Here is a 26,576-nt window from a genome sequence, read left to right on the forward strand (position 1 = left end):
CACAAGTTGTGCTTATGCACGCCGCGGCTACGGTACTTCGCTGTTCGGGGTATTGTATACCCAGAAGAAACCGCCCTCTGCTGCGAAGCAGCGAATCATTCCTCACGCCGGATAGCAGTAGTCGGAGAGACCACACGAGATGTGACGTCGAACCGCGGTTCTCATGGCGTTTGGGTGGCATCGCGCAGTGGCGAGGGCGAGTATAGTGTGGTTCGGACGTGTCTCCGAGCATGAAAGAGCGTCAGGACCTTCCACCCTAGTTTCGTTCTACGCGATTTTTAGAAGGTTCTATTCTTGGAAAGCTCGGTTGTTCGTAATCAGCGTATAGCCTTAAACAGCGGTGGCGAGCTGTGAGTGTGATGCACTGGCGAAGCATGAGAACCTTGGAACACTTCCACGACATCACATCCCAAGAGAGGACCAAAACAACACGTAAACGTCGGCCGGTAACTTTAGGACACTTTGAAAATACTAGCGCATCGTGATGTCATTTGTATCTACTCTATCCGGCTCAACTTACCGAGATCGGGAACAGGGTCCAAAACCTCTAGTAGAGCTGCATTGATTGCGGTCCATCGACGTCCAGATGTGACTCAGTCCCAAATTTGGGTTAAAATTAGACGGAGTGTTTGTCACTCTGTTCGCGATCGCACCCTCTGAGTACGATGACAATGACATCAGGTCTAGTATTTCTCACTGACTCTACAAATTGGGATTATGGGCAGACTCTCCTTGCAGTGACCGCATGATGAGATCTAGAATGAACAGATCTATGATATTCTTCTACTCTTTTCATCTGGCATCTTAGAGTTGCGAATTCTACGATGTGTTATGAAAGCATCACCTTGCTCTCGGACGAATCACCAGCGACTGTCTCCCAACTTTAGAAAAGCGTGAATACTACAAAGCGACATGTATAACCTTACTGATTACAATCATGTAAATTAGGCATTTGTAGACCTGAAAACGACATACTTGCCCTGTCCACGTGAGACTTCCACATCGCCCTCACGCGCACACTCGCAATCACACGCTCGGCACACACAGGCTTGCTACAAATCCCACTCCCACCTATAAATCTCCCTACCATTCCCCTTTCACCACGTACCAAAGCACAAGAAACCAGTTTCCAAGTTCGAACTAAAGTTCTACATATCGACGACACTGCGAACAATACCTGCCGACGACAAATCACAGATCAAGGGCACCACTGCTGCAGCGAAAGATGCGGGTTACGCCAGCTTCCCGGCGTTCTTGATAGCATATGGACTGAAAATGCGCAAAGACGGTGATGTGAAGGAGGGAAAGGCGATTTTGAGGGAGATGGGATATAGTGTTTAGAGTTTGGTGGAAGTTGAATAGGGACTAAGGAGAAGGGGATGTAGATGAAGTACGGAGATCACGAATAAAATGCAACATGTTTACAATCATGATTCCATCTTCCGTATCGTACATGCAGAGTGATCATTCCGTCCAAACGCATTTTCTACATCTATCCTACAAACGCGCCGACACGATCTATTCCTTCAACTTTAAATGATACGTATCCAACTGCTCCTCCGTAACTCTATTCGGACTCTTGACCAACCCATCCTCGCCCCTACCACTCTTCGGGAACGCAATAACATCTCTCACACTCTCACTTCCCCTCATAACAGCAATCAACCGATCCCACCCCAACGCAATACCCGCATGCGGCGGACACCCGGATGCCAGCACATTGAGCAGGTGTCTAAAGTCTTCGATGCGCTCGGGCTTCATTTTGAGCGCGTCGCGGAAGATGAATTCCTGGACCGCGGCGTTGTGGATTCGGCGCGAGCCGCCGCCTAGTTCCACGCCGTTGACGACGATGTCGTAATGTGCGGCTATGGCACGCGAGGGGTCAGTGAGGAGAAGGTCGACGTCGGCGGGTGTTTTGGGCGCAGTGAAGGGGTGGTGGGTTGATGAGAAGCCCGATGAGCCACCTTGGCCGGGGTCAGAGTCGTTGTTTGGTGTGAAGAGAGGGAAGTCAGTGATCCAGAGGAATTGGTAGTCGTCGGGACTTGGCGGGTCGATGAGGTCCTGGGCGATTGCGGCTTTGTAAAGTGCTAGACGAAGGTTTCCTAGCATCGTTGAGCCGCCTGATAGGGGGGCATTGGGGCGTGCTTGAAGGACGAGGAGGTCGCCGTGTTCGACTGCGAGGCCAGGAGGACCTTCCATCACGTATGGATAGCCCAGAGGTCCGAGGCCTTGCATGGGCTGCGAGAGGTCTCCAATGAATATGCCGGGCTGGCCATGTGGGTTGTCGAGATATACTTTACCGTCAGGGCTGTCAAGGAAGGAGGCGACGAATTTGCGAGTCGTCTTGGGGTCGCCAGACATAGGGATCTTAAAAGCGTCTACTATCGGATCTTGCAATGGTGAAATTTTCCCAATGAGATCGGCAGGAAGGTACTGGGTGATATTGTGGATCTGCCAGTGGTAAGCATGACAATGCGCGAAAGTCACACGACACTTACTTTGGCTTCGTATCGCAAATCCGGCTTATCAGAACCGTACGAAGACATGGCCTCCTGATACTTCATGCGTGGAAATCGTTCTCCTTTGTCATTTTTCTTCCAAATTGATTGCAGCAGACGCTCTGTCTGTGCCATCACGTCTTCTTCGCCTGCGAACGCCATTTCCATATCGAGCTGAGTAAATTCCGGTTGGCGATCAGCCCGAAGATCCTCATCGCGGAAACATCTCGCAAATTGGAAGTACTTTGTAAGACCAGAAGCCATCAAGATCTGTTTGTACTGCTGCGGGCTTTGCGGAAGTGCATATGCCAGCCCTTTTTCCCGCGTCGGAACGAGAAATTCTCTCGCACCCTCTGGCGTCGACTTGAACAGGATGGGAGTCTCAATCTCGGTCCATTCATGCTCGTTCAGGTGCACTCTAGCCTCAAGAACCTTTTGGGCACGGAAGAGTAGGTTGTTGCGTAGCTGAGAATTGGTGCGTAGCTGTAGGTGTCTTTGCTCAGGCCCAAACACCGTATCTTGCTTGATGATGAAGTCCTCTGAGATCTGATTCAGCGGTTCAACATGATCGACGACTATCTCGTTGAGAGTGTCAAGTTTGATGCCATCGTGAGTGTCGGTTTTGGCAGCTTCGCGGGGTTTAAGAACTCCACGAACCCGTACGGGTGTCCATTCCTTTAGCGACCGCAGGCGCTCATGGGCTTCTGCTTCCTTTCCCCCCTTTTGTGAGTTCGAGACGAGTTGTATGCAATACGATTGATTCGACACACGAAGGATGGTAAAGCTCAACTTCTTATTGATGTCTCGTCGGGTGCTGATATAACCACATAGCTCGACTGCCTTGCTAGAAGGATCTGACCTGGAGATTCGTTCATGGAGTGTGCCTCTACTTTCCCCCCAAGGCGTCGTTCTGACTATATTATGTGAGCTGAGAAAAGGTGAGTTGCTATGACGACATACTAGTGGCTTTGAACTCATCCAGAGTCTTTCGTAGCTGCTCATCCGGTTCTATAGCATCCTGCAGGGGTCTTGATGTCGACAGGCATCTTGTAGCATGTCGGGAGATGGCTGCAGCGCAAGATGGTGTGATCCCGTGACTGCGCGTTCGGAAAAAAAGAGATATCTCGAGGTAGGAGCTGCGCAAACACGTGCCACGACCTAACACACGCTGAGAAGCATGTGCGAGACTCATGATTACTCTTCCGACTAGTCTTGACGTTCAATCAATAATCTGCAATTCAGTGCATCGAATCCCACCTCCATCCCAAGTCGTCCACAAAGATCCCGCCAAGCCCGAGTGGTCCAAGCTCACCTACCTCAAAAACTTCAGCGCACCCACACCCACTTTCCTTCCCCATCCTTCCAGTTTAACTCAAGTAAGCCACTGCCCTCTCAACCACCACCTACACCGTGACTAACAATCCCGCCCAGATGATGAAAGCCTAGCGTGTACCCACTGAGCACTCCCCCGCCTCTGCCTCCGCAACTCTCCCTTTACCGGGCCCAAGTGGTTCGTTGGACGAGGCGGTGGGGGTGCATGACTTCCGCGTTCGGCACACACACCTTGTTACCATTGCGGACGCTTTGATGGCATCTCTGATTCGATGAACTGGTTAGGTGTCACGAGAACACGACACGATATGCGACGTTGGGATAGCGATGGGCGAGCGAGATGGAGCGAGTGGTTGCGATTTCGAGTCGAGGTGGCGCCAATATGTTGGGTGCTCACGATGCGAATAACGCGACACGAAGTTGCTCATGCTTGCGCCCTCGTCCCTCCGACTGGTCGCATGCTGGACATGGACAATGTATACTAAATACTTTACAGATATCAATCCAACGTAATTCATTCCGGGCTCTCAGAGCACCACAACGCGCCAACGTGTTTGCGACTTGTCGCGTGGAATCGTCCAGTAACGGAGTGCATAAATCCCACTCGCCGTAATTTACTGCGAGCACTATGCCCATCGCATCCATGGCTATGTGTCTCTCCAGATCGGCGAAAGAAGAATTTCTTCGGCAGTGTCAATCATTCCTTGCTCCCACTTATACCATGGAACAAGGAACGTAAAAACATCTTGCTACATCACTGTTCTCTCGTATGAAATGTATTTTGGAAGTGGTGTACATGCCGGCTCGTCGATAGTCTAGCCTGCGCTTCTAATGGAATCTCATCATGTTCTTATACACTGCAGTGCGTCTTCTGTGCATGTGATTCTTGCGGCGATGTCCTGCGCTCTCTTCTCGGACCCTTGGGTACACTTCCATCACTCCATTCATACCGATAGCAACACGCCCGCAAGCTGTGATCGTCGTGACGAGCAAGACGCCTCTGCACCAGCGGCGTCTCTCTCGTGTTCGCGCCACGTCATTACTCGTGTGTCATTTGCAACCAATCCCACCGCGCCATCCCCTCAAGGCACACTCCCGTGCTCCTTCATAAACCCCGTGCCCTCCCCTCCCCTCCCGACCCTCACCAATCCCTCCAACCTCTTGAAATCAACCGGCTTGGTCAGAAAATCATCCACCCCACTCGTCCACGCCTCGAGCTTCGCGCTCGCCGACGTCAGCCCCGTGAGCGCAATGACATGCGCCGCCTGTAAACCCTTCTCGTTTTCAAACTCGCGGATCAGCCGCGTGGCCGTCATGCCGTCCATGACGGGCATGCTGATGTCCATGAGCACCGTGTCGAACGGGGGAGACGTATCTTTGTACATGTCGAGCGCCTGCTGGCCGTTCTTGGCTTCGCGGAAGGGGAGGTCGTGTTTCTTCATCCACGCGGAGAGCAGGCGGCGGTTGATGGCGTTGTCGTCTACGATGAGGGCTTGGGTGATGTGAAGGCGCTGTTCATCCTGGATTGGGGCTGGGGGCTGGACGTCTGGCGCCGCGGGGTCTTTGGACTTGGACCTTCGCAGGGCGAGGGTGGGAGATGGGTAAAGCCCGATTCTGGGTCCGAATTCGCGGGTGGAGTCTTGCGGGGCGCTCCATGAGCCTGAGGAGAGGTTGGCGGAGGACGGGGAGGGGATCATGGGGGAGTCTATGTGGTCGTAGTGATGGAGACATGCGTTGAGTACGACTGACAATTTGTATGGTCCGCAACTAGGTACAGTCAGTGTGGTCCTACGCCGTATATTCCTGGACTTACGGCTGAGTGATGGATTCTACAATGGACTCTCTGCTCGTTACTCTCGCGTCGGAACGCAGTGTCTCAGCTTCGAGCACATCCATCGCTATGAGAATCGTAGCTGGGCATCGCCGACCTGATTTAGCGGCGTTGGTTCGGATGTTGTGAAGGCTTTCGAATGAGACTTCGGGACAGATCACAACTTCTGTGTCATCTGTACCGTCCCAGGTACCGCTGTGATGTATATCTAGCTTCAAGACCTTAGACAGTGTTGCGGATAAAGTTTCTACGTAGCGTTTCACGGTACGTTTGTGCTGGACCAACTCAGGTGCATCGTCGGGATTGCCTGCTTCATACAGAATGCATACTTTCCTACCCTCAAGACCGGACATAACTATTGGCAAGGGATTAATAGCAGGATCGTTGCCCTCCTCTTCGGTCAGTCGCTGCAGGGGTAATTTAAGCATGACTTCCGTGCCCCTTGAAGGTTCGCTGGAAATGTCGATCCGTCCACCAACATCTTCTAGGATTCGTTTGACCACAGAAAGTCCTACTCCGGTGCCTGCAGTGTGCTGATTCTCCTTGCGAAAGGCCTCGAATGCAGATTCCAAGAATCGTGGCCTCATCCCGACCCCTGAATCCATAACCTTGACCACGACTGTCCCGCTCTTTTCCGAAAGATCTTCGGAGTGTACCGAGATGTGGACATATCCATTGTCAGTGAATTTGAGGGCATTGCCTACTAAATTCATGACAAGCCGACCGTAAGAGCTAGCTGATAGTCTGAAACCAAGTGCCCGGTAGTCGGTGATATCCAGGATGATGAAGCGGCTTCGTTTACTCGCAATAGCGACTCTGGTACTTTGGTCTCCCACAGACTCCTCATCGGTATGCGATTCTATCGTGACGCCGTATGGAGTCTCTCCGACTATCATCGTTTCTACCACCTCCTCAGTAACGAAACCCACGTTACACTTGAAGGTATCTGAGCTTTCATCATGTTGTCTTACGGGACCCAGTTGTTCCGAAGTAATGCATATGCTGTGCTCACTATGAGAGATTGTTGATGAGTATTTTCGATTAGGTTCTGGACGTTCTGCGTGATCGAGAAGATGCTCCACCGTCTCGAGTAGTGTTCGACCACATATTGTAATTGCGTTGACCATGGACACCTGGAAGCTATCCAGGCGGGAGTTACGCATGAGGTGAGCGGAGCCTAAAATTCCGTGTAGTGGCGTTCGCAACTCGTGGGATAGCGAGGACAGGAAGGTTGTTTTCGACTGGCTGGTGGCAGATGCATCGAGCCGTGCGACTTCTTGCATGATGGAGTGTCCAAATGTCTTCAGGAATGGGAGGTCGAGCCGGCCGTCTAGAGCCCTCTCCAATTTTGTAGACCAACAGAAGCAGCCGGCGAACCATCGGCCCCGATCAAAGTCCCAAAGTGGTAGGAATAGAGCAGTTTTGATGTTGGGTATCAGCGCTTTGACTCTCGCCGTATGCTGCTCTCGATCTCTGTCGACTTCCTTGAACCCTTGGCCTTGCTGCAAGGTTCCTGTAAATTCATGCAATGGCTCAGGTGCCGAGTTGTTCGCTGCGTAAGATTCATCGTCCAGTTCATCACACTGCAAATAATAGCCTTGCGGATACTGCTCCAGAACCCATTTGAAGTTGGACTCGCGGGGTATCATGTCAGGAGGAAGTACGTCACCATTCAAGCTGTTGTGTTCCTCTGTTGCAAATCCAAGAATCTTGCATCGTCTTCCAGCGCTTGTCGGCCGGGCATCTTTTGATCCTGAAGCTGCGTAGGAAGCATCTAAAAACATAACTCCACTCATGTCGTTCGAGTGACGCATGATGCCCGCCGCTCGAGCGAACAGATCTTTAACAGTCGAAGGTAGCAGACTGTCTTGCAAATCACTGACTGAGCGCCGGCGGTCTGTTGATTCCTTGGTCGGAGATACCGGCTCTTCGCGTCGAGTTTCGGGGCTGTCTATGCGCGTGACGCCACTCATCTCCTGATACTCCAGTCTCTGATCTCGCTGTTCATGTGTCGCTGCAACCTGGTCTTTCGCGAAGACACCCAATGGTTGGCCTTGCTCGCTAACAGGCTCAGAAGCTGTACCTTCGGCAAATGACATGAGTCCATGCCTAGATGTTGAGATATGCAATCAGCATAGACCTTGTACGCGGTGCGTGCTCGTAATCCACTTACAGTCCTTTGGCTGCCCGCCGGTACCGCTCCCTGATAGTGTATGTTTCTAAGTAGTCCATGACGACTCCAGCCAAGTCCTTGAGGTAGGTCTTGTCATCTTGCGACAGTCCATCTCTTGCATCTCTGTCGAAAATGCATACTGCGCCAACAACGCTTCCAGCCTTGTTGACTAGAGGGACGCCGGCATAGAAGCGCATACGGCCCTCCTGCACATAAGAGCGGTTGAGGTACTGACCTTCCTTGGAGAAGTCGTTGATGACAATGATGCCTTCTTCTACCAGTGCAGACGGCTCGAGCAATTTTTCACAAATGCCCCATCTGCTATGGTTAGCAAAATCGTTCCCAATGTGGAACTGTTCAAGACACACGTACCGTCGGGGTAATCGAACATGCCCGAAGATAAGGTTATCGTCCTTGTTAAGAGGCGAGTCTGCTTTCAACGACGTTTTTGGGGTTGCTTCAGCCAAGATGTATTGATATTCATCGTCGATCAAGCTGATCAGGCTGCGTGCTGCACTGAGTCTCATTGCCGCCAATTGGCCAAAGGCAGCCAACGAGGCATCGGTGGCCGGCTTGGGAGCATGGTGTTTGGGGATCGAATGTGTATCCGGCGAGGGTCCAAGATCTTCAAAATGGGGTATATCGCGAAACGCAGCATGGAAATTCAGGACGTCGCGCTCCCTCTTGACGTCCGAGGCTGATTTTGGTGGATCCGGTTGGTCGACCATGGCTGTACGAAGCTCCCGCAGGTGACGATTGGAAGCAAGCACTCGGCCGCCGAAGGCATTCAGGCAATGGTGTCAGGGAGACCGTAGTACAAATTTGTCTTTCGAGTTTCACAACTGCGCCTGCATGGACCCAGTGGCCTTAACACGATTAAGGCAAGACGGTTGGGGTAAAAAAACGGGCGTGAAGTGCAGGTCGGTCGTCGACTAGCGGGTTAACATCCCGCGAACAAATTCGCAAGGAACTGATTTTAGACATCGTGTTGGAAGTCGAGCACGACACTATCTAGATCGAGCAGTGACGTAGATACCTGCTAAATATGTCACTATCTGTATATAACAAGACATCCCATGAGTGGGACAAGCTAGCTTCTAGCGTAGAAACCGCAGCGACTATCCGCACGCAACCGGCACCTGCCAAGTGCAGTCTCTCAACCATTACAAGCTGAAGTAGAAAAATGAATGAGGTCGATATGTTGGTTCATAGTAATAAAATACACACTAGCTAAGAAGAATTATCGCCGAAGCGCGCAGTCAGGGGGTATCAAAGTCCGGAGAACCATCGCATGGGACGCACGTGAACCCAACACTACCATGCGTCGATCCGATCCGTTCCCGATAAAACGCCAGTTGCCAAGTCCCTGCCCGTATCCGATAATCTACAGTACATCTTTCCATTTCATAACATCCACCTTCGATTTTAGCGCATCTGCCATCGATGGCCTGACGCCCAAATTCTTGGGCCAGGGCAGCCGTGGATCAACCTGCACATGTCCTTAGCTTTTCCGCCCTCTGTTACGGTGTGGTCCTGGACTCACTTTCGTGCTCCCTGTGAACGATGTTGTTCTTTGGTATGCAAAGACAAAGTCTCGGAAGGGGTCGCTAGCGCCCGCTGTTGTGTCTGCTCCTGGGGTGGTGCATGGTGAAGCGGCCCCATCGAGTGATAGGCGAGACAGAGAATGAGGTCTAGGACTTGATCGCTCATTTGACGTAAAGTCACGAGACACTGCTGGTGGCAGTGGTTGAGCATTGCGGATATGCGGATCCGTTGCAGGCGTATGAGAGTTGTGCTGGGGTCGTGGTGGCAGGGAGTTGCGCGGTCGTTCTGGCGCTGAAATTGCTTGATGATTTTTGGAGATAGGTTTGGCCTGGTGGAAAGCGCTAGGGAGCGATGCTCTCGCGCGCTTTTCTTTCCTAGATGGATCCTTTGGAGAATCCCTAGGTTCGCGCTCTGGTAATGGGGCGTTGAGCTGCTGTAATGCCCGAATCAGTGTATTTCGTCCCTCGATGATACCTTTTCGATAGATCGTGTCGCGTATCATGTCTTTGTAGAAACGATGATACGGCTCGGGATTCTCGCCTTGATCCATGCGCTCCACGGCATAATCCTTGTAATCTGTCCTATTGCGTATGATATAGTCGTCCCATTGCCACTTTGGCACCATCTTATCTTCTCGGTCCAGTTGAATTATCTGTGTGCATTGCCCTTGGAAATGTTTCGTGTCCCCTGTGTATTCTGGATAAGCCGCTTTGAATCTTTCAAAAACGCTCGACGCCGCTTTTCTGGTACTCGTTGCGACATGTGAAGCTTGTGGCCTTGAGACTTCCGGCGTGGAAACGCGCTGGACACCCTCGGTAGGCACCGTGACTGAGGCTGAGCGCATTGCTGCTGCTGTCGCATCTTCCACGACTGGAAAAGCTGGACTTGGCTCCTTGTGCAAACTGTCATGTAGTGGTGATAGAGGGACAGGAGTAGCCATTGGTGATATAGCGGATGTATCTATCTGCATAGCATCGCCTCCATGCGGTGCCTCAGCCTTTGCAGCAGATTGTGGCCCGTTTTCAACACTTGAGCTTGACTTGCGAGCTTCTCGGTATTGCCGTAGAGACTCTTCGCGATAATGTCGTATTGTTAACGCTGGATCTGTCAAGTCTGGTGGATCATCGCCGAAGCCGACGATCTTGATCTCTCGTCTTTTTGATTGCCGACTGTTTTTCCTTGATAGCGAGTTATCGTGCTTGCGCTTGAGAGCGCCTGGAGTACGCGAAGGGCTTTTTGAAAGCATTGCTCTCTTTCCGTCTTCGCCAGCTGGGCGTCCTTCTATAGGATGAGGTGGGCTGGGCTCTGCAATGGGTCCTGAGTTGGATGGTGGCATATGGGCAGATACGAGATTCGGCTCTGGTACTTCAATTATCGTCGCGTCCTGCACCATTGACTTCCTTGGAGAGTCGTTCCCTATCGCTGGTTGTAAATCACGCGACGCACCTATCGCTTCTGGCATCGCGGAGTGATTTCCAATCATCTCCAAAGGCGCGTTATCCAAGACTGGACTACTAATCTCATGTGCAACTTCTCGTTCCCATTGCTTGAGCTGAAGCCCGTCCTTTTGAAGCCCTTGCTCTAGATCAGTGACATTGATATCCGTTTGAGCGGCGTTGACCTGCAGATCCGACGAGGACTTATCGTTGTAGGTACCATGCACAATTGAAGTGGATGAAGTGTGCTTTGACGTGCCACTGGAACTCAGCTTTCGCGATGGAGCAGGGTCGGCCTGTGTCCTAAGCTGACCATTCTTGTTTCTGACGTATGGAGTTTCTTTCACTTGAACAACAGGGCGGGGCGGTGGTGATGCAGCTGGCACCGAACGTTGCGGTAGGTCGATCACCCTCTCCACACTGTCTTCTCCGAGTGCTTGTGGCACGTGCTCTTCCATCTCCATATCTTCATCCGTGTCTGCAGCATCCTCTGCGACCGGCGGCGATGAGGGCGGGTCGTTCTGTTCGTCCTCGTTGGATGAGTCTATAAGGATGGGATCTTGTATCTGCGAGGAAACAATAGACTTCCCAGCATCATCGTCTTCTGCAGGGCCCATATGGTCCACGGGTTCGAAGCTTGAATCGGGAGGTAGCTGTTGATTCGACCGAGTTGGCAGTCTTGGTGGCTCGGGGGTGGGAGAGGCGGACCATGATACTTGGCTTGTCGGAAGCTGGTCATCCGGAGTCGTCTGAGGTGCTGATTCTGCAGAGGCATTTGTGGATTCGACGGGGAATTCTGGTGATGGGTCTTCGTCCATCTCATCGTCGGAGTCTGGCCCCGCATCCAGGGCTGCATTCTCGTCGGCCTGCCTGTAGAGCATGGTAAGAATATGAATGGGTATGTTGCCGTCAGGGAATTTGCAGCCTGGCCTTGGCTTGTGCCAGCTGTCCTCTTTCCGTAATATGTTCAATTGTTCGGAGGGTACGCGGAAAGTTTCGCGCGTGAACTCAAGATCTTGCATCCATGAGCACTCAGAGGCAAGTTTTTGCAGCTGGTCCACTTCACTCTTTGGTGCTGTAGCGTCTCTACTTGACCGGTGATGAGTGCGTTTCGCGACGTGAGATGCCGCAGCTTCAGTTTCTCCAGCCCGGCGTGTGCTGCCGCCTTGCTCAGGGGAATTCGCTCTTGTTACCGTACTCGCGGACTGCATCTGCGTAGGTTGTCGATTGATATTCACGGGCAGTTGGGTCGTGAGTTGAGACCCCGAAGCATGTGTGGGTTTTGGTGGCCTGTCAACAATGGCGCGGGGGGAACGATTCGGGGGTGGTTTGGTGGTCTCACTCGCGTCGAGGCCACAGGGCTTATGCAGCAAGCCGAGCAGCTTCTTGCGATCGTTGAAAACTGGCTTTGCAGGTTTCAGAGGAACTGGCCTAATCTCTTCTCGCTGTGTATTGCCTGCCAGCACAGGCTCCCGTCTGTTCACGCCTAGAAATCGTGGACCATCATCCTGTGGGAGTTGTGTGCCAAACTCCACTTGCGTGTGCGACTGGGAGCCCGCCTCGTCTGAGCCGGCCATGGCGACTGATGTATCGTCTGCTCCCTGCTCAGGCGAATTGTCGGGGTCCAGGCATCTGCGGTCTTCGCGGGCTCGTGTCTCGTGAAGCTGGCGGGTGATATTGCGCAGCTCCGCGGACCAGAGAGGCTTCAGCTCGTCAACGTTCTGCTGCTGATTCCCTGCGCTATGGTACCCGAGCCAATCGACGGAGTCGATGATGAATTGAAGATGCTCGTCAGGCGGGCCGTAGGACGTGAAGCGGATGGTGTATTTCCGGATGCGAACCACGTCGTGGATCTGGGCTCTCGGGTGAAGGTATCTGAAGCACGCTGGCGAAAGCACGGCGCCAATTTGCGTGTTACCGTCAGTGAACAGGTAAGGTGAGAACTGCAAGGGAGGGGTTAGAGGGGCAGGCGAGCTCAGATGGCGACGTCACATGCCTGGATGATCTTGAGGAAGCTGTTGCGGTCTGGGTGGATGTCGTTGGTGATTTCGAGGCACGAGCCGTTGTCGTGGTAGAGTCCTCTCCACACTCGCTCCGGGTCTGCCTTGACGCCCGACTGCTTCTGCTTATTCTTCTCCTGCAGCCAATGGTTACCAAGCAGCAACTGGGTCGCGAGTTCCTCTTCGAGCCAGGCAGTGAGGCTAACGGCCATGAGAAGCCCGTGGGCCCGGGTGGTGATGGATTGTGGGGAGACGCGACCGGACGCGTCTGACTAACGAGCGGCACGTCTTCGGGGGTGGGCAGAACTTCGCACGACTGTCTTTTGGAAGAGAGTTGGGATTGAGGTATTTAGAGGTAGCAGCGCGACTCGGCAAAGGGCGCGCATTTTCCTATAGCATGCATGTTCACGCACGGCGTTTGCGTGCAGCAAGGCCAAGGGCGGCGTGGGGCGGAAGTGCATCTGCGGGTGGCTGTGAAGTTCGTCCCGCGCGCTTGGCCCGCGCATGTGCGTCATTCCGCTGTTCACCACCACGGGCGCATGCACGAGCCTACCAACGTCGCAGGCCGTCCAGAAGCCCAAACGCTGCCGCCTTGTCTGTCTGTACATCTCAGCATGGCCAGCAACATCTACATAATACCTCGCTTGTCTGAATAGTACCTCGAGCTTGCTGGTGAAGGAAGATTCCAGCTATCTGAAGCCTGATGCCGCTATTCACTGTCCACCGCTGGACGCCATCCCGCTGCCATACCGACCCAGTGCTGTTCCACTCCACCACCCTCCACACGTAGACACCCAACTTCCTGCCCGCAGTCATGGCGGACGACCCCCGCAGTTCGCTGCACGACATGCACGCCACGGCATCGCGATCCGATACGCTCACCACCTTCGACGACCTCACAGCGCCTCCAGCACCGGCAGTTGACGAGCCCAAGGGCGCAGAACTCGTGTCGGGCGGTCTGAGTGGCCTTTACAGCCGTTTGCGAGCGTCGGTGGGCGGTGTCAAGGAGCAAACCGCAGCAGATGGAGACGGTGCAGCCACAGCAACAAGCAAAGCAGCCGCCAAACTCGGTCCTGCACCCCGCAGTCCTGGAGGAACTGCATTGCCGTCGCCTGTCGTATTCTCTGGGCCGTCCTCGAGGCTGCAGTCGCCGTCAGTGCCAAGCTTTCCTGAAGCGCTGCCCCCATCACGGGACTCGAGCTCATCCGTCGCTACGCTGCCTGGCAAACACTCGCTAAATGCCTCCAAGACGTCTCTTGCTACCACCAGATCCAGGCCCTCCATAGCCCCAAGCATCGAGCCCGGCAGATCCCTGAAAGAGGAGGACGCATTTGCCCATAGTCCTACCAGTACTCACTCTCGCGTGCAGAGCCTGTCCAACCACGACCTTCCCAAGAACACCGCGACCAAGGACTCTGCCACTGGCCCACCGCCCGCAAATTCTCCCCGCTTTCCGTCCGGCAAGTCCTTCAGGGACAGAAAGGGCGACATGGACCTCGTGGGCCAGGAAAGTGACACAAGCGAGGACGACGATGTAGTAGGGGAGGGTTACAAGGACGCAGCTGGTCCCGCGGGCAACTTCAAGTTTCCATCCGATACACCTCGCCAGAGTCTTAGCAAGGTCAGTTCTCGGGCCGATAACCAGTATCAAACGGCTCGTCCCGCCAGTAAGGCAGCAAGAGACCAGCCCGACAACCGCGGCGAGAACACTGAGGCGCCACGAATCACATCCAACGCGCGAGTGCCCGCTGGAGCTCAAGAACCTCAACGGCCGCCGTTGCTCAAAGTTGGCCCTTCGCACTTACCAGGATTTCGCCCCTCAAGAGCATCTTCCTCTGATGGCTTGAGCTCTGTGATAACCACTTCTACCATTCGCACTCCTACCGTAGCACCCATAGAGGAGATCCAACGCGTCACTCAGGCCCGGCCCGCCGTAAGCAGAATGCCAACCAACGCCTTCTCGCAGATGCGCAGGAAGATCCTTGACAGGGAATTTTGGATGCGCGATGAGAACGCCAAAGACTGCTTCAACTGTGGTGACACCTTCACTACTTGGCGACGCAAGCATCATTGTCGCACATGTGGCCAAATATTCGACTCAAAATGCACCTCCATCATCTCAGGTAAATTATTTGGACAAGCTAGCAATATTAAAGTCTGTAAGCCTTGTGAAGCCATTATCTATGGCCACGACGATGATTCTTCCGACTTCACAGATGATGGCGACCAAGCATCCCTTTATGACCACGGTGAGTCGACCAGGGACTTCGACGATGAGGTCGTGGAGCCTACAGAAAGCGACCACACCAAGATAGGCACCCCGACCATCAGTATTCCCATGTCGCGGAAGACTGGTAGCGACAAGAAGCGTCGATCGCACGTGATTGAAGTTGGCCCTCAGACCCTAGCGCGACCAAGCTCGTCCCGTTCACTGCGATCTCTTGGTGGCAGACCGCGCTCTTCGAGCCATAAGCGCCATCCTTCAAGGCATCAACACATGCGTCACGTCAAGCACGATGATCGTGCACCCTTCCACCAATACCTGGATAATGCGCGCCAACCGAGTCTGCCAGCATTTCACCATGATAATATCATCGATCCGGATCTCGCACCGTTCATGTCGGATGAAGGATCTAGTGAAGAGGAGCAAGCGAGTCTCTTTGCAACCTTGAGGAATGACACGTCCGAGAGTACACAACTAGAAAACGAAAGAGTAGGTCTTGGTGGTTTGTTGGCTGCGATGAGAAAGGGCAAGCAACGGGCGGGTGACAGGAGCGTCGCAAGCGGTGGTCATGCTCGCGACACCGACAACATCAGTATCACGAGCCGCAACCCTCAACGCACTAATCGAAGAAGGAACTTGAGCGTGAGTAGCGTCAATCATCGACCTTCACCTCGGCGATCCAAGAGCAACTCCCTGCTGCGGCCCTTTACCGCTGGTTTTGGCTCGCAACCAGGTACCCCACAAATACATCCCTCTCCATCGCCGACTCCACCCGGTACTAAGCTCACGCGAAGCGCCTCAATGCAAGGTGGTATAACTCCCAAAGTCGAGCTAAACACAGCCAGCCTTGAGCATGCACGTAAGCTCTTGCGGCAAATGCTGCATGATGCTGGCGTTTCTCACGTGTCTGGCTGGGACAGAGCACTGATCCCCATATTAAGACAGTGCACAGATGACGTGAATCCTGATGTCGATAGAGGCGATGACATTGACATTAGAAATTACATCAAACTGAAGAAGATCCCTGGTGGAAAACCTCGCGATACAGCTTATGTGTCAGGAGTCGTCTTTTCTAAGAATGTTGCTCTACGAAGTATGCCACGCAATATCCTAAACCCGCGACTCGTCATCATAACTTTTGCGATTGAGTATGCACGCCACCAAACGCACTTTATGAGTCTGGAGCCAGTCATTGCCCAGGAGAGAGAGTACTTGCGCAATCTTGTCAGCCGCATTGCGGCACTGCGCCCACAAGTTCTGCTTGTAGAACGCAATGTTTCCGGTCTTGCTCTAGAATTTCTCGAGAAGGAAGGCATCGCGGTCGTGTACAACGTTAAAGCAGCTGTTCTGCACGCTGTGGCACGATGCACTCAATCGCGGATGATCTCATCAGTCGACAAACTGGCCATTGACCCAAATCATCTTGGACGCTGCGGGAGCTTCGACGTAAAGACCTATCTGCACAAGAACATCAGGAAGACCTATGTTTTCTTGTCCGGCTGTCAAAAGGACCTGGGCTGTACAATCGTGCTGCGAGGTGCAGAGAATGAAGAGTTGGTGAAGCTAAAGCGCATTACTGAATTCATGTCATACGTGGTCTACAATCTTCGACTTGAGACATGTCTGATGCGGGATGAGTTCATCGATACTCCTACCACATCAATCACCGGGACCCTGTCTTCAAGCCAGGGCGAAGAAGATAAAGCGAAGCACTCACAAATCGCAGGTGGTACTCACAGTCAATCAAAATCTGGAACAGAATCCGGAACTGGCAACGATCAAGTCACTGGGAACGAAGGAGATATTGAAGACGCCGCTCCATCATACTACAGCGATATGGTTGAGGACCACCGTACCAAGATTCTTTCCTCTTCGCCTTTCGTCAAATTTATGCAACCATACTTGCTTGAGCAGGCTCGCCAATATGAACAGAAACTCGGACAACTGAAGAAGCTGAAAAACCAATACACTACCGAAGACGGTGAAGAAGACATTGAAGATACCGAGCAGCAATTTGAGCTCGTGCAACCCGAGATGGTACATACTGTGGTGCAAAAGGCTTCGAAGCAAGTGCGTGAGTTTCTGTCAGCCGTACACGCATCTGAATACGACAAAGCCCTGCATCACTACATTACACAAAAACGCCAATGGGAAACTTATGTGTCGGGTAATATGGATCTCTACGATCCTTTCAACCACCAGAAAATTGCTGTCCTGTACAGTGTTGTCAACACAGCCACTTCGACTCCCTGCATCGGGCCTGAGATCATAGCCCTCGGATTCTACCAGGAACACGATTATGACGACGGATTCACCCCCGACTGCACACTGGGGCAATATGTGGAGGATCTCTGCACTTCTGCTGGTGTGGTGTGCGAAGTTGACAACTGCAATCGCAGAATGCTGGATCACTCGCGTCAGTATGTACACGGAGAGGGGCAGATGAGCGTTATCGTTCAAAAGCAGCCACCAAAGCTTAAGGGGCTTTATCAGACCATCCTCATGTGGAGCTGCTGTAGGATATGTGGCCAGGAGACGCAGACATTCCCAATGTCTGAGTGGAGTTGGAAGTACTCGTTCGCAAAATACCTTGAACTGACTTTCTGGAGTACGCGACTTCATCCGCGGGCTGATCTATGTCCGCACGACATCAATAAGGACCACGTCCGCTATTTCGGGTACAACAACGTTGCCTTGCGTATTCAATACGACCCCGTACCCCTGTACGAGGTCACTGTCCCAAAACCAAACGTTACTTGGAAAGTCGACAGTGACTTAAGGCTGAAGAACGAACAATATCTTAAGATCGAAGAGAGGCTGGATTGCTTCATGAACTCGGTCTTGGACAGAATACAGGACATTCATCCCGACAGCGTCATCCCTGAGAAAGTGGATCTGTGTCGTAAAGAGGTTGACCGGCTTGTGAGACGCGCAAACGAGGATCACGCGTGGATGAGACACAAGCTTCAAGACAAGTACATGAACTCGAAATACTACGAGATCATCCCCATGAACCGGGCAATTCGTGCCATACAAGAAAAGGCGATTGCATGGGATGAGACCTTCCTGGACTTTGAGCAGCAATTCTTCCCATCCGAGAAGGATATCCGACGGCTCGCTACTCTGCAACTGAGGAAGTTCTTCCTTGAGCGGGATGAATCTACGAGCTCATTGACCTCGGTCGAAGAAGGTGCAGAGTCGGGTGCTGAAGATGTGGACATGGACGAGAAAGATGCGGCTTTGGCGCTCTCACCTATGCCCTCCAATATGTCGCCCGAAAAGGCTCAAGATATGCTCGCGTCTGTGGTGCACGAGGAGCACTCTGTCGACAGCAGCTCAACCGAGAAAGGGCCCGCCTCACCCCAAACACCAACGCCTTCGACACCTTCGAAAGGATCATCTGACTTGTCGATTCAGACTCACCGAGAAGCTATAGAGCGAGACGACGTGCGTCATCTTGACCTAGCGCTGTCATCGAACTTTTCAGATCAGCCAGTCTCAAACGAAGACCTTCTCAAGACACCAACACTGGCTGCTCAAACTGCCCAGGATGCTCAATACGATCAGGGCTCGCCCACACCCACCAGCGTTCCAAAAATCAATCCCATCGACCGATCTCTAGCCGAGGCTATTGAAAATATGCCAACCTCTCCGTCTCCACAGCCCAACAGCAATGTGCCACTTGAGAGTAAAATCCCTCGCCTGGTGGATAATGGTCGACGAGAGGCTCCACAAAGACCGACCTCATTGATCAGAACACAGTCGCAGCCCGGCAACGTTCCAAAGCACACGCCTCCCTCCATCGCTTCTATGCTCCCCGCTAGCAGTTTCAATACACCAAAGCCGGCCATGAGTGACTCAATGAGAGCTCTTGAGCGTATGGGTGAGCGTCTAGGGATGGGCACTATGAAGCAAGGCAAGTCAGCATCCAGGATCCCGCGGTCAATACCCTTCAAGCAAAGCAGCAAGGTTTCTAAGCTCGCTGAACATTTTGAACAACTGTCCCGTGAGTTCCAGAAAGAACGCATGCGCGAGCGCAGAGCAGATCGCAGTCGACAGATCCGTGCATACCCACTTGCATCGTCGAAGCCGGTCGTCGAGGTGTACAGGGACGTTCACGAGGCGGTTCAAGAGCACAATGCATCAGACGAAGACATGCTTTCTACTTCACCTCCACGCACCAGTATGGACGATAGCACGCTTGGTGATAGTGCTTTCCACGGGACAACTCCTACCACTGTAGAATCTCAGTCTCCAGTTGATGAACGTTACCCCCACAATGTGGCTGTTGAGTACAGCGAGCATGAAGAGCAACCGCTCACGTCCACCAATCCTCCCTCTGTGTCGGATATCGAAAACGATATCAGTGATATCGACATCGCCGCTGAAGATGTTCCACTTCCAGATAGTATTGCAAGCTCCCAGCTCATGAATATGAGCGAGTCTCAGCTTGAAAGCTCTTTGGAGCTACCTAGGCACGAAAAGACCACGCTATTGAAGATGCTCACCAATTTTTGGTCTGAGCGTTCTTCTAGCGGGTGGGCTCCACTGGACTACCCCTTTGCGCCCATGGAACACGTCTGGGAAGATTCGGACATCATCGTTCGCGAAGATGAGCCTAGTTCCATCATCGCACTCGCTTTGTCAAGCCCGGACTATCTCACGAAGTTACAAAGCTTTCGTGACGACCCTTGGGCTGCCAAGAAAGAGTTCGAGAATCTAGAGACTAGAGACGATTCCATCGAAAGGAACCTGCTGCATGAGGTTAACAGCAACATCCGCTACTCCTTCACCAATCGCGGCGTCAGAGTCCAATGTAAGATCTTCTTCGCTCAGTCCTTCGATGCACTACGCCGTAAATGCGGCGTTGCAGACCGCTTCGTTGAGTCACTTTCTCGCTGCTCCAAGTGGGACTCAAAGGGCGGAAAGTGCAAAGTCTATCTTCCTCAAAACATTGGACGACCGCTTCGTCCTCAAGTCGCTTTCTCCTATCGAGGTTCAGGCATTCTTCCGCTTCGCCCCCAACTACTTTGCCTTCACGCATCAAAACTTATTCAAATCGCTCCCATCCGTTATCGCCAAGATGTTTGGTCTCTTCCAGGTCCAAATTAAGAGCCCTGCTGGCCGCGACTTCGACTGGTTCATGCTCGTCATGGAAAACCTGTTCTACGACCGCGAACCCAACCGGCGATACGATCTCAAGGGCAGCATGCGTAATCGCAAAATCCAATCCACTGGTGAGCGCGACGAAGTCCTGCTGGACGAAAACCTAGTCGATATCATCTACTCTGAAACCCCAATTTTCGTTCGCGAACATACCAAGAAACTTCTCAAAGCGTCCGTGTGGAACGATACCTTGTTCCTCAGTCAGAACAATGTCATGGACTACAGTCTCATGGCTGGCTTCGATGACACGAATCGCGAGATCATTGTCGGTATCATTGATTGCATACGCACGTATACTTGGGACAAGAAACTCGAGAGCTGGATCAAGGATCGCGGCAAGAACAAGCCGACCATTACCTCGCCCAAGGACTACCGCATGCGATTTCGCGTCGCCATGGAGAAATACATTCTCCAGGCGCCAAATTGCTGGCATCAGTTCAGCGGGCGCATTGTTCAGCAAGGTAATGAGAGGAGTAGAGGAGTGCTAGAAGGTCCGGGCGCAAATACGGGTGCCGGTGGAAGTGGGAAAGTCAGAGGTCATAAGAGGAATACTAGTGGGAGCAGTGCGGGTGGGAAGATGAGGAGGAGAGGCCAAGGCACGGTTGTTGCGCTGGAATGAGATTGAAACATATAGTTAGGCATAGCATTGGTGTATCTGGTCTCTTGAATTTGTCGTTGAGCATCACGATTCAATGGGTTCCGCTTAGCGTTTGGATACGGCCAGAAACATAATTTCACGGCATTCACATGGATGGTTGTTGACTCTTTTCAATATCTCCAACATCACTGCAGTGTATTCAACCTTCGACATCACCGCAGCGCATTGTAGTCTCCAAACATGCTTCACCGGCCTCTGGTAAATGTGCGCGCTTCACAGCAGGCTGTTTGTAGTTTCTGGGTATATCTTTCCGCGCTCGTGGCTCGTTCTAACTTGACCTCCCAGACCAGAACCACAAGCATTAATTCACCACAACAACGACTATTCCCACAACTTCCCAGGTTGGAACCACAGGCACTGCCTCACTATATCAACGACTGTTCCTACATATCATAATCTTACTCTTACTTCTCTCGCCTGGAGCGAATTAGTTATCTAAGACATATATCTTTCCGAATATACGAACCACATCATTAAGCCTTGTCACAGCAATAGTGTACCATACCTAGCAACAACAGCCTTTCTCTACACACTTACTAAGCACTTGTACAACGATAAACAGGAACTCAACAAGCCAGAACATGTCAAGCCGCCATGGCAGTCCAATGGACGTTGACTCACCTACGTTGGTAGAAATGCAGGCTGCCAGACAAAGGGCAGCTCGGTCGGCGGGAAGTTCTGCGGCAGGTACGCCTGACTTTGGAGATATTAACGATATAAGCACGGGTATATCCGATCAAAGATATAACATATCACCCCAGCCGATGACACCCGGGTCTGGTAACACTGCACAAACACGGGGTTCGGGTCCGGGTTCACCAATGCACAAGTCAGTGTCACCAACCCCCCGCCGAGAACAGCGCGGTTCATCAGAGAACCGTGGCAGGCAAGTTAGAGGAAGAACCGGGACAGGATCTCCTGCCCAGCCTGCGACTATGCCTAGTGCACAAATTACTGCTCAAGGTGGATCAGCCCCTATGATTTCGAACATCTCATTGTCTGCAAAGGACGATCTAAACAAGGTCCCTTTCATCAAGAGAAGTGTTTTGAGTCTTCAGGAATCTCACGAACGTGCAAAGAGGAATAACGCTGATTCTAAGACTTTGAGAGGATGGACCCACAAGATTCACAAGGCTAGGAAGCGAGATGGCGCGGAATCGAAGAAGGGGACATTATGTAAGAGGGAAAATGCATCCAGAGGAAAAAGCGCGGTCAGTGGCAGAGTCGACCCAGTATCATCATGATTCTTTACGGGCTATAGCTGACGATCTTGATGTATCGTTTAATGATGTCAAAAGAATGTCTGTGGAAGAGAGAGCAGCTCACAAGGAAAGGGTTCGTGCCACGGGAGTTGTTCAGAAAGGGACTGTCTACAAAGTGAAAGAGAGATGGAAAGGAAAAGGAATAGCAGACGCACCCGCGGAGCCTAAGCAAAAGGCCAGCATATCTCCTCCTCTCCCTGCTACCTTTCCCGCTGGCGGTAGCTGGCAACTCGGTGGTGGTACCTTCCAGACAGACAGTAGCAGAGGTCGGAAATCAGGTGTTTTCAACACGCTCCCAGCAAAAACAGGCCATAGTGCCGGTGCAAGAGAATCATCGCCAATGGTCGTGAGCAGTAGGGGGTCATCAGATCCAGCGTCACAAAGGAGTAGCAGACAGGGTAGCCAGAAGACTGACAGCACAAAAGCTGCTAAAAGGGCGAAAGAAGATGCTGCTAAGCAAGCTAAGAGGGCAAAGCAGGAGGCAAAGGATGCTGCCAAGAGAGAGAAAGAAGTCGCCAAAAAGCAGAAAAAAGCAGCTGAAATATCAAAGAAGAACACAACGCCCGGTAAATCCATTGCCCCGAAGCCAAAGCCACCCCCAAAGCCTCCGGGTCCGTCTGCAGGCGGGAAGGCGCAGGTAATGCATCTTGCAGACCCTTAGCACCCTATCAGCGACTGAGATCCTCACATCTCCATTCAGCCATCTATCTCTTCTCTCTCAAACCCTGACTGGCTTTGGCTGTTGGATTTGACAGTATGCTGGTTGGTGTAGGGCAGCGCCATGTGGATGCGAATTTGGAGTTTGCTTTGGCTGTTTGTATACGCCGTGAAGGGCATTGGTGCTGCGGAATGCCCATTTGGGCACTTCATCATGTTTGATTTTCCAGGTTGTAGTTTATTCAGCGTCACTGCGACGTATTAACGTCTTCAACATGCTTCACCAATGCCAGATGAATGTGTGCTCTTCGCATGTGCTCTTCATACCATAGGTATGCAACCTGCTGATAAAAGGCACTCCCGTGTGACCGCGAGTCAGACTTCACGTAGGATGGTGTATTGCAAAAGAGCTGTGTCACGGTACCATCGAACGGCCGAGTAACCATGGAGCTATGCGCTGGCTAGACTACCGCGTGCACAAAGACATAAGTGGTGTGCACGACGTGTCACACACAGCCATACGGCGATCTTCTCCGATCTGTCACATCAAATCCAGGCGATTCGTCTTTGAGCCGTTTGGGCCGACAAGCCCAATCCAGGCTATCGTTCGCCTCACACCATGACACCTCATCTATTCCTCCTCCTCCATTCAACTCCCACACTTGTCTTCCACCATAATTCAGAATTCAAGCATTCAAATATCACTATTCGGCACTTTTCGGCACTCTAAACTCATAAGTACCACTGTAACTAAACTCCACAACTGCTCACCCCGTTCTCAACATGATCCTCCCACGCCTCCTCTCCCTCTCACTCCGCGCCACCCAATTCCTCACCTCCACGATCGTCCTCGCTCTCGCCGCTACCATTCTCTCCACCCGCCACACGTATCCCTCCGAAGACGCCCTCTTCGCCCGCCTCATTTACATCCTGATCATTGCCGCCCTGTCCCTCGTCCTCAGCCTGCTCTGGATCCTGCCGACGACCAACGCGATCGTACACTGGGGCGCCGACTTGCTCCTCGCGGCCGCATGGTTTGCGGTTTTTGGAATACTGCAGGGCTGGTTTAGCGGTTGGTTGAGGTGTGGAGGTGGGTGGGCAGGTAAGTTCCATGTCTTGTGTAGTCGGGAGGGCAAGTGGCTGATTAAGCGCAGACATGTGGCGGTGGGGTCCGGGGAATAAGTGTGGGATGTGGGATGCGGCGCAGGCGTTTAGTTTCCTGGCGGCGGTGGCGTGGTTTGTGAGTTTCATTCTGGGGCTGCTGGTTTGGGCAAAGAGAGATAAGGGAGTTGTTGCTGGTCAGGCGGGGGCGGGAACGGCTGGGTAAGTCTTGTGTTGCTGGTCAAGAGATGTGTAGACTTTTTGCTAATGATGTGTAGACGTAGGCAGTGGTTCAAGAGGTCGAAGGTTTGAGGGAGTTGAGGTGATCGATGAAGGAGGTGGTTAGGGTATGTTCTTGCTCTTATGGAGAAACAAGCGAGGCCCTGTCGACACAAATTCGGGAATGATGGTTTGTAGGATGAAGTCAAGGTTTTGAAGGTTGCGACTCAATGTTTTGTATTACTGGTCTTCTCTGGTCGAGTCGGATTGTCGTGTACGTGTCCAATCGCGGGGTCAGAGAGACACGTGCAAAGTCGTTTGCATACCTGGCAGTCCCAACTTCTACACCAATCTCTTATCTAGATTCTGTGAAATTTCCATCTCCTAATCTCAGTATCTTCGACCTCGATTACCATCCGCCGAGCGGCTCATCATGATCTCGATTCGTGTCACCTCCCACGCCTTGCGCGTCACGCAACGCATATGCGCGGCTACTGTCCTCGATCTCGTCGTTGTTTGCGACAGCTTGATTCAAATTGTTTGTGACAGCCTCATTCAACGTATCTGTAAAAGTTCAATCGTAGCTCATCACTGTTCGATCTATGGATGTGACTCCAAATTTTCCAGGCGTCAAGATTCGAATGTTTTGGAAGTGTATTGTATGCCTTCAAGCATGAAGCACGCTTCACCAAAATTCCGGTCAATATGTGTTCTTCACGATGGTTTTCCGTTCACAGCTTCCTGGGATATATCGTACCTTTGTAGAAGCTCTCAACGTAGATTCCTAATTCAGAGACATTGATACGGACCACCAACACTTCTTGCTTTACACATCTATCCACGCCTGGAGCGCTTACAATTCTAAACCTAACAAAGATAAAGTCAGCATCCTCTCCATAACACCTAGCGGATTGATCTCAAGGGAAGAGAAAAACATTCGCCTGACATGGATTGGAATATGGATCCAAACTTTGACTTCAAAAACATGGAAATCACTGCCGACGACTTCAACGTCTTGAACGCAGACTTTGGCGATTTCGATCGAGGAAATATGCCCATCTACGACACAAATTACTGCGAATCTCCTCAAGGCAACCCTGGCCAGGGCTTCGATCCTTTAAGTACTCCATATCGACAGCCCAACACACCATATTATCCTATGGCGCAAGTTCAAGAGAGCCAAGGTCAAGCTTCTACCCAACCTACTACACAGACGCAAACTACTACAAGCCAAGATTTCAATTATGTCCCTTATACTCATACAACTCAAGATTTCAGTCGTATCCCTTATACTCAAAGAAGTATCGCGAGCCTTGAGCAAGACCTAGATTTGGCCATAGAAAGCGGCATGCCTTACAAAGAGACCCACAAGCGTAAAGACAGAATAAGGGCTGCTAGGAAGGCACAGAACCTCCCACCTTCGAAGCCCAACCACTATAACCGCAGAAGCATTAAGAGTCTCGAGAAAGCCCGTGATGATGCGAGGGGAGCTGGAGCTAGCAGTCCCGAGTTGAATAAGCATCAACATAGAATTCACTCTGCTCAGAAGGCACAAGGCTTCGTTAAAGGACCAAAAGAAATCAACCAGGGGACGCCGGAAGAGAGGAAGAAGAGAGAACAGGAAAGGGACGTAAGGATTCGTAATGCTATAGCCGCAGATCTGAATATATCGGTGCGCCAATTTGCCAAATTGCCCTTGGAGGAGAGACAAGCTGCTAGAGAAAGAGGTCGTGCTAAAGGTCTAATCCCCACCGCTCAGGCGATCCTCCGGAAAGAACACAGCATCACCGGGAGCAGCAGCAGGTCTTAGTAATTCACAAGACCAGCAATCTGGTAGATATGGAAAAGACGTGGCAATACCAAGCATGGAAACAGCAACCGCTCATAATACCACACGTACAATGCCTCCAATTCTGCTCGAAACCGCTGGTCGAGACCTCGCAAGCCCACCGATTAATCGGAACGTTAGTCCTAGGGGAGGGAGCGTCGCAAGGCCTCAGCAGACATTCATTAGATCTCCAGCGCACGCTGCTAATTCTTCGCCAGTGCCTGGTGGTAACCTTGGAAGCCAATCACGTACAATTTGTGCTGATAGTCATGTAAGTCCGCTAAATTTCAACTCTCAGAAGTCCCCTTCTCCAAATCGTTCGGCCGGGAATCCTCAGGCAATCTCGAGTCCTAGGAACATTGCAAGAGAGTCAATGCCAAGGGGACAGAGTAGTGAAGCTGGCAGTAGTTGGAAAGGGATCAGCTCAAGTCCTGGGGGCGGAGCGGAGAGTAGTTGGGAAGGAATCAGCTCGAGTCCCGGAAGCATCGGAAGGAAAGGAAGTCCGAGGTTCAGCCTCAGTCCTCACAGCAGCGATAGAAGATTGACTCCAAGGCTTAGCCCAGGCCCCTCTCCACTCGGTATACCGACGCAATCAACTGAATCAAAGTACAAAGGAGGCAAGGGAACACAAAGAAGTGGTACCGGT

At 52.1% G+C, this 26,576-nt stretch overlaps 9 protein-coding genes across 9 annotated transcripts; 5 read left to right on the plus strand and 4 right to left on the minus strand.

Annotated features, from left to right (window-relative positions):
* Nucleotides 1-912: 912 nt before the first annotated feature.
* SNOG_00693 (hypothetical protein) lies at nt 913-1,341 on the plus strand (the record flags this gene model as incomplete). The annotated part of the gene is made up of 2 exons (XM_001791318.1): nt 913-939; nt 1,114-1,341. 2 exons carry the CDS (start codon nt 913-915, stop codon nt 1,339-1,341), a joined length of 255 nt encoding a protein of 84 aa, XP_001791370.1.
* Nucleotides 1,342-1,518: 177 nt separating this feature from the next.
* Nucleotides 1,519-3,171, minus strand: SNOG_00694 (hypothetical protein; the record flags this gene model as incomplete). The annotated part of the gene is made up of 3 exons (XM_001791319.1): nt 1,519-2,381; nt 2,495-3,127; nt 3,162-3,171. The coding sequence occupies 3 exons, from the start codon at nt 3,169-3,171 to the stop codon at nt 1,519-1,521; spliced, it is 1,506 nt and encodes a 501-aa protein (XP_001791371.1).
* Nucleotides 3,172-4,912: 1,741 nt separating this feature from the next.
* SNOG_00695 (hypothetical protein) lies at nt 4,913-8,562 on the minus strand (the record flags this gene model as incomplete). The annotated part of the gene is made up of 5 exons (XM_001791320.1): nt 4,913-5,535; nt 5,930-6,607; nt 6,821-7,770; nt 7,859-8,152; nt 8,207-8,562. The coding sequence occupies 5 exons, from the start codon at nt 8,560-8,562 to the stop codon at nt 4,913-4,915; spliced, it is 2,901 nt and encodes a 966-aa protein (XP_001791372.1).
* Nucleotides 8,563-9,335: 773 nt separating this feature from the next.
* Nucleotides 9,336-13,027, minus strand: SNOG_00696 (hypothetical protein; the record flags this gene model as incomplete). Its single annotated transcript, XM_001791321.1, has 3 exons — nt 9,336-11,890; nt 12,158-12,758; nt 12,812-13,027. 3 exons carry the CDS (start codon nt 13,025-13,027, stop codon nt 9,336-9,338), a joined length of 3,372 nt encoding a protein of 1,123 aa, XP_001791373.1.
* Nucleotides 13,028-13,629: 602 nt separating this feature from the next.
* SNOG_00697 (hypothetical protein) lies at nt 13,630-20,824 on the plus strand (the record flags this gene model as incomplete). Its single annotated transcript, XM_001791322.1, has 4 exons — nt 13,630-14,938; nt 15,032-15,681; nt 15,985-19,946; nt 19,969-20,824. 4 exons carry the CDS (start codon nt 13,630-13,632, stop codon nt 20,822-20,824), a joined length of 6,777 nt encoding a protein of 2,258 aa, XP_001791374.1.
* A 360-nt stretch (nt 20,825-21,184) lies between these two features.
* Nucleotides 21,185-21,446, minus strand: SNOG_00698 (hypothetical protein; the record flags this gene model as incomplete). Its single annotated transcript, XM_001791323.1, has 3 exons — nt 21,185-21,246; nt 21,272-21,280; nt 21,401-21,446. The coding sequence occupies 3 exons, from the start codon at nt 21,444-21,446 to the stop codon at nt 21,185-21,187; spliced, it is 117 nt and encodes a 38-aa protein (XP_001791375.1).
* Nucleotides 21,447-21,840: 394 nt separating this feature from the next.
* On the plus strand, nt 21,841-22,786 carry SNOG_00699 (hypothetical protein; the record flags this gene model as incomplete). The annotated part of the gene is made up of 3 exons (XM_001791324.1): nt 21,841-22,039; nt 22,125-22,471; nt 22,523-22,786. 3 exons carry the CDS (start codon nt 21,841-21,843, stop codon nt 22,784-22,786), a joined length of 810 nt encoding a protein of 269 aa, XP_001791376.1.
* Nucleotides 22,787-23,565: 779 nt separating this feature from the next.
* On the plus strand, nt 23,566-23,964 carry SNOG_00700 (hypothetical protein; the record flags this gene model as incomplete). The annotated part of the gene is made up of 1 exon (XM_001791325.1): nt 23,566-23,964. One exon carries the CDS (start codon nt 23,566-23,568, stop codon nt 23,962-23,964), a length of 399 nt encoding a protein of 132 aa, XP_001791377.1.
* A 1,084-nt stretch (nt 23,965-25,048) lies between these two features.
* On the plus strand, nt 25,049-25,912 carry SNOG_00701 (hypothetical protein; the record flags this gene model as incomplete). Its single annotated transcript, XM_001791326.1, has 1 exon — nt 25,049-25,912. One exon carries the CDS (start codon nt 25,049-25,051, stop codon nt 25,910-25,912), a length of 864 nt encoding a protein of 287 aa, XP_001791378.1.
* Nucleotides 25,913-26,576: the final 664 nt, after the last annotated feature.

Source organism: Parastagonospora nodorum (assembly GCF_000146915.1).
Source record: "Parastagonospora nodorum SN15 chromosome Unknown scaffold_1, whole genome shotgun sequence".
Classification (NCBI taxonomy): Eukaryota; Fungi; Ascomycota; class Dothideomycetes; order Pleosporales; family Phaeosphaeriaceae; genus Parastagonospora; species Parastagonospora nodorum.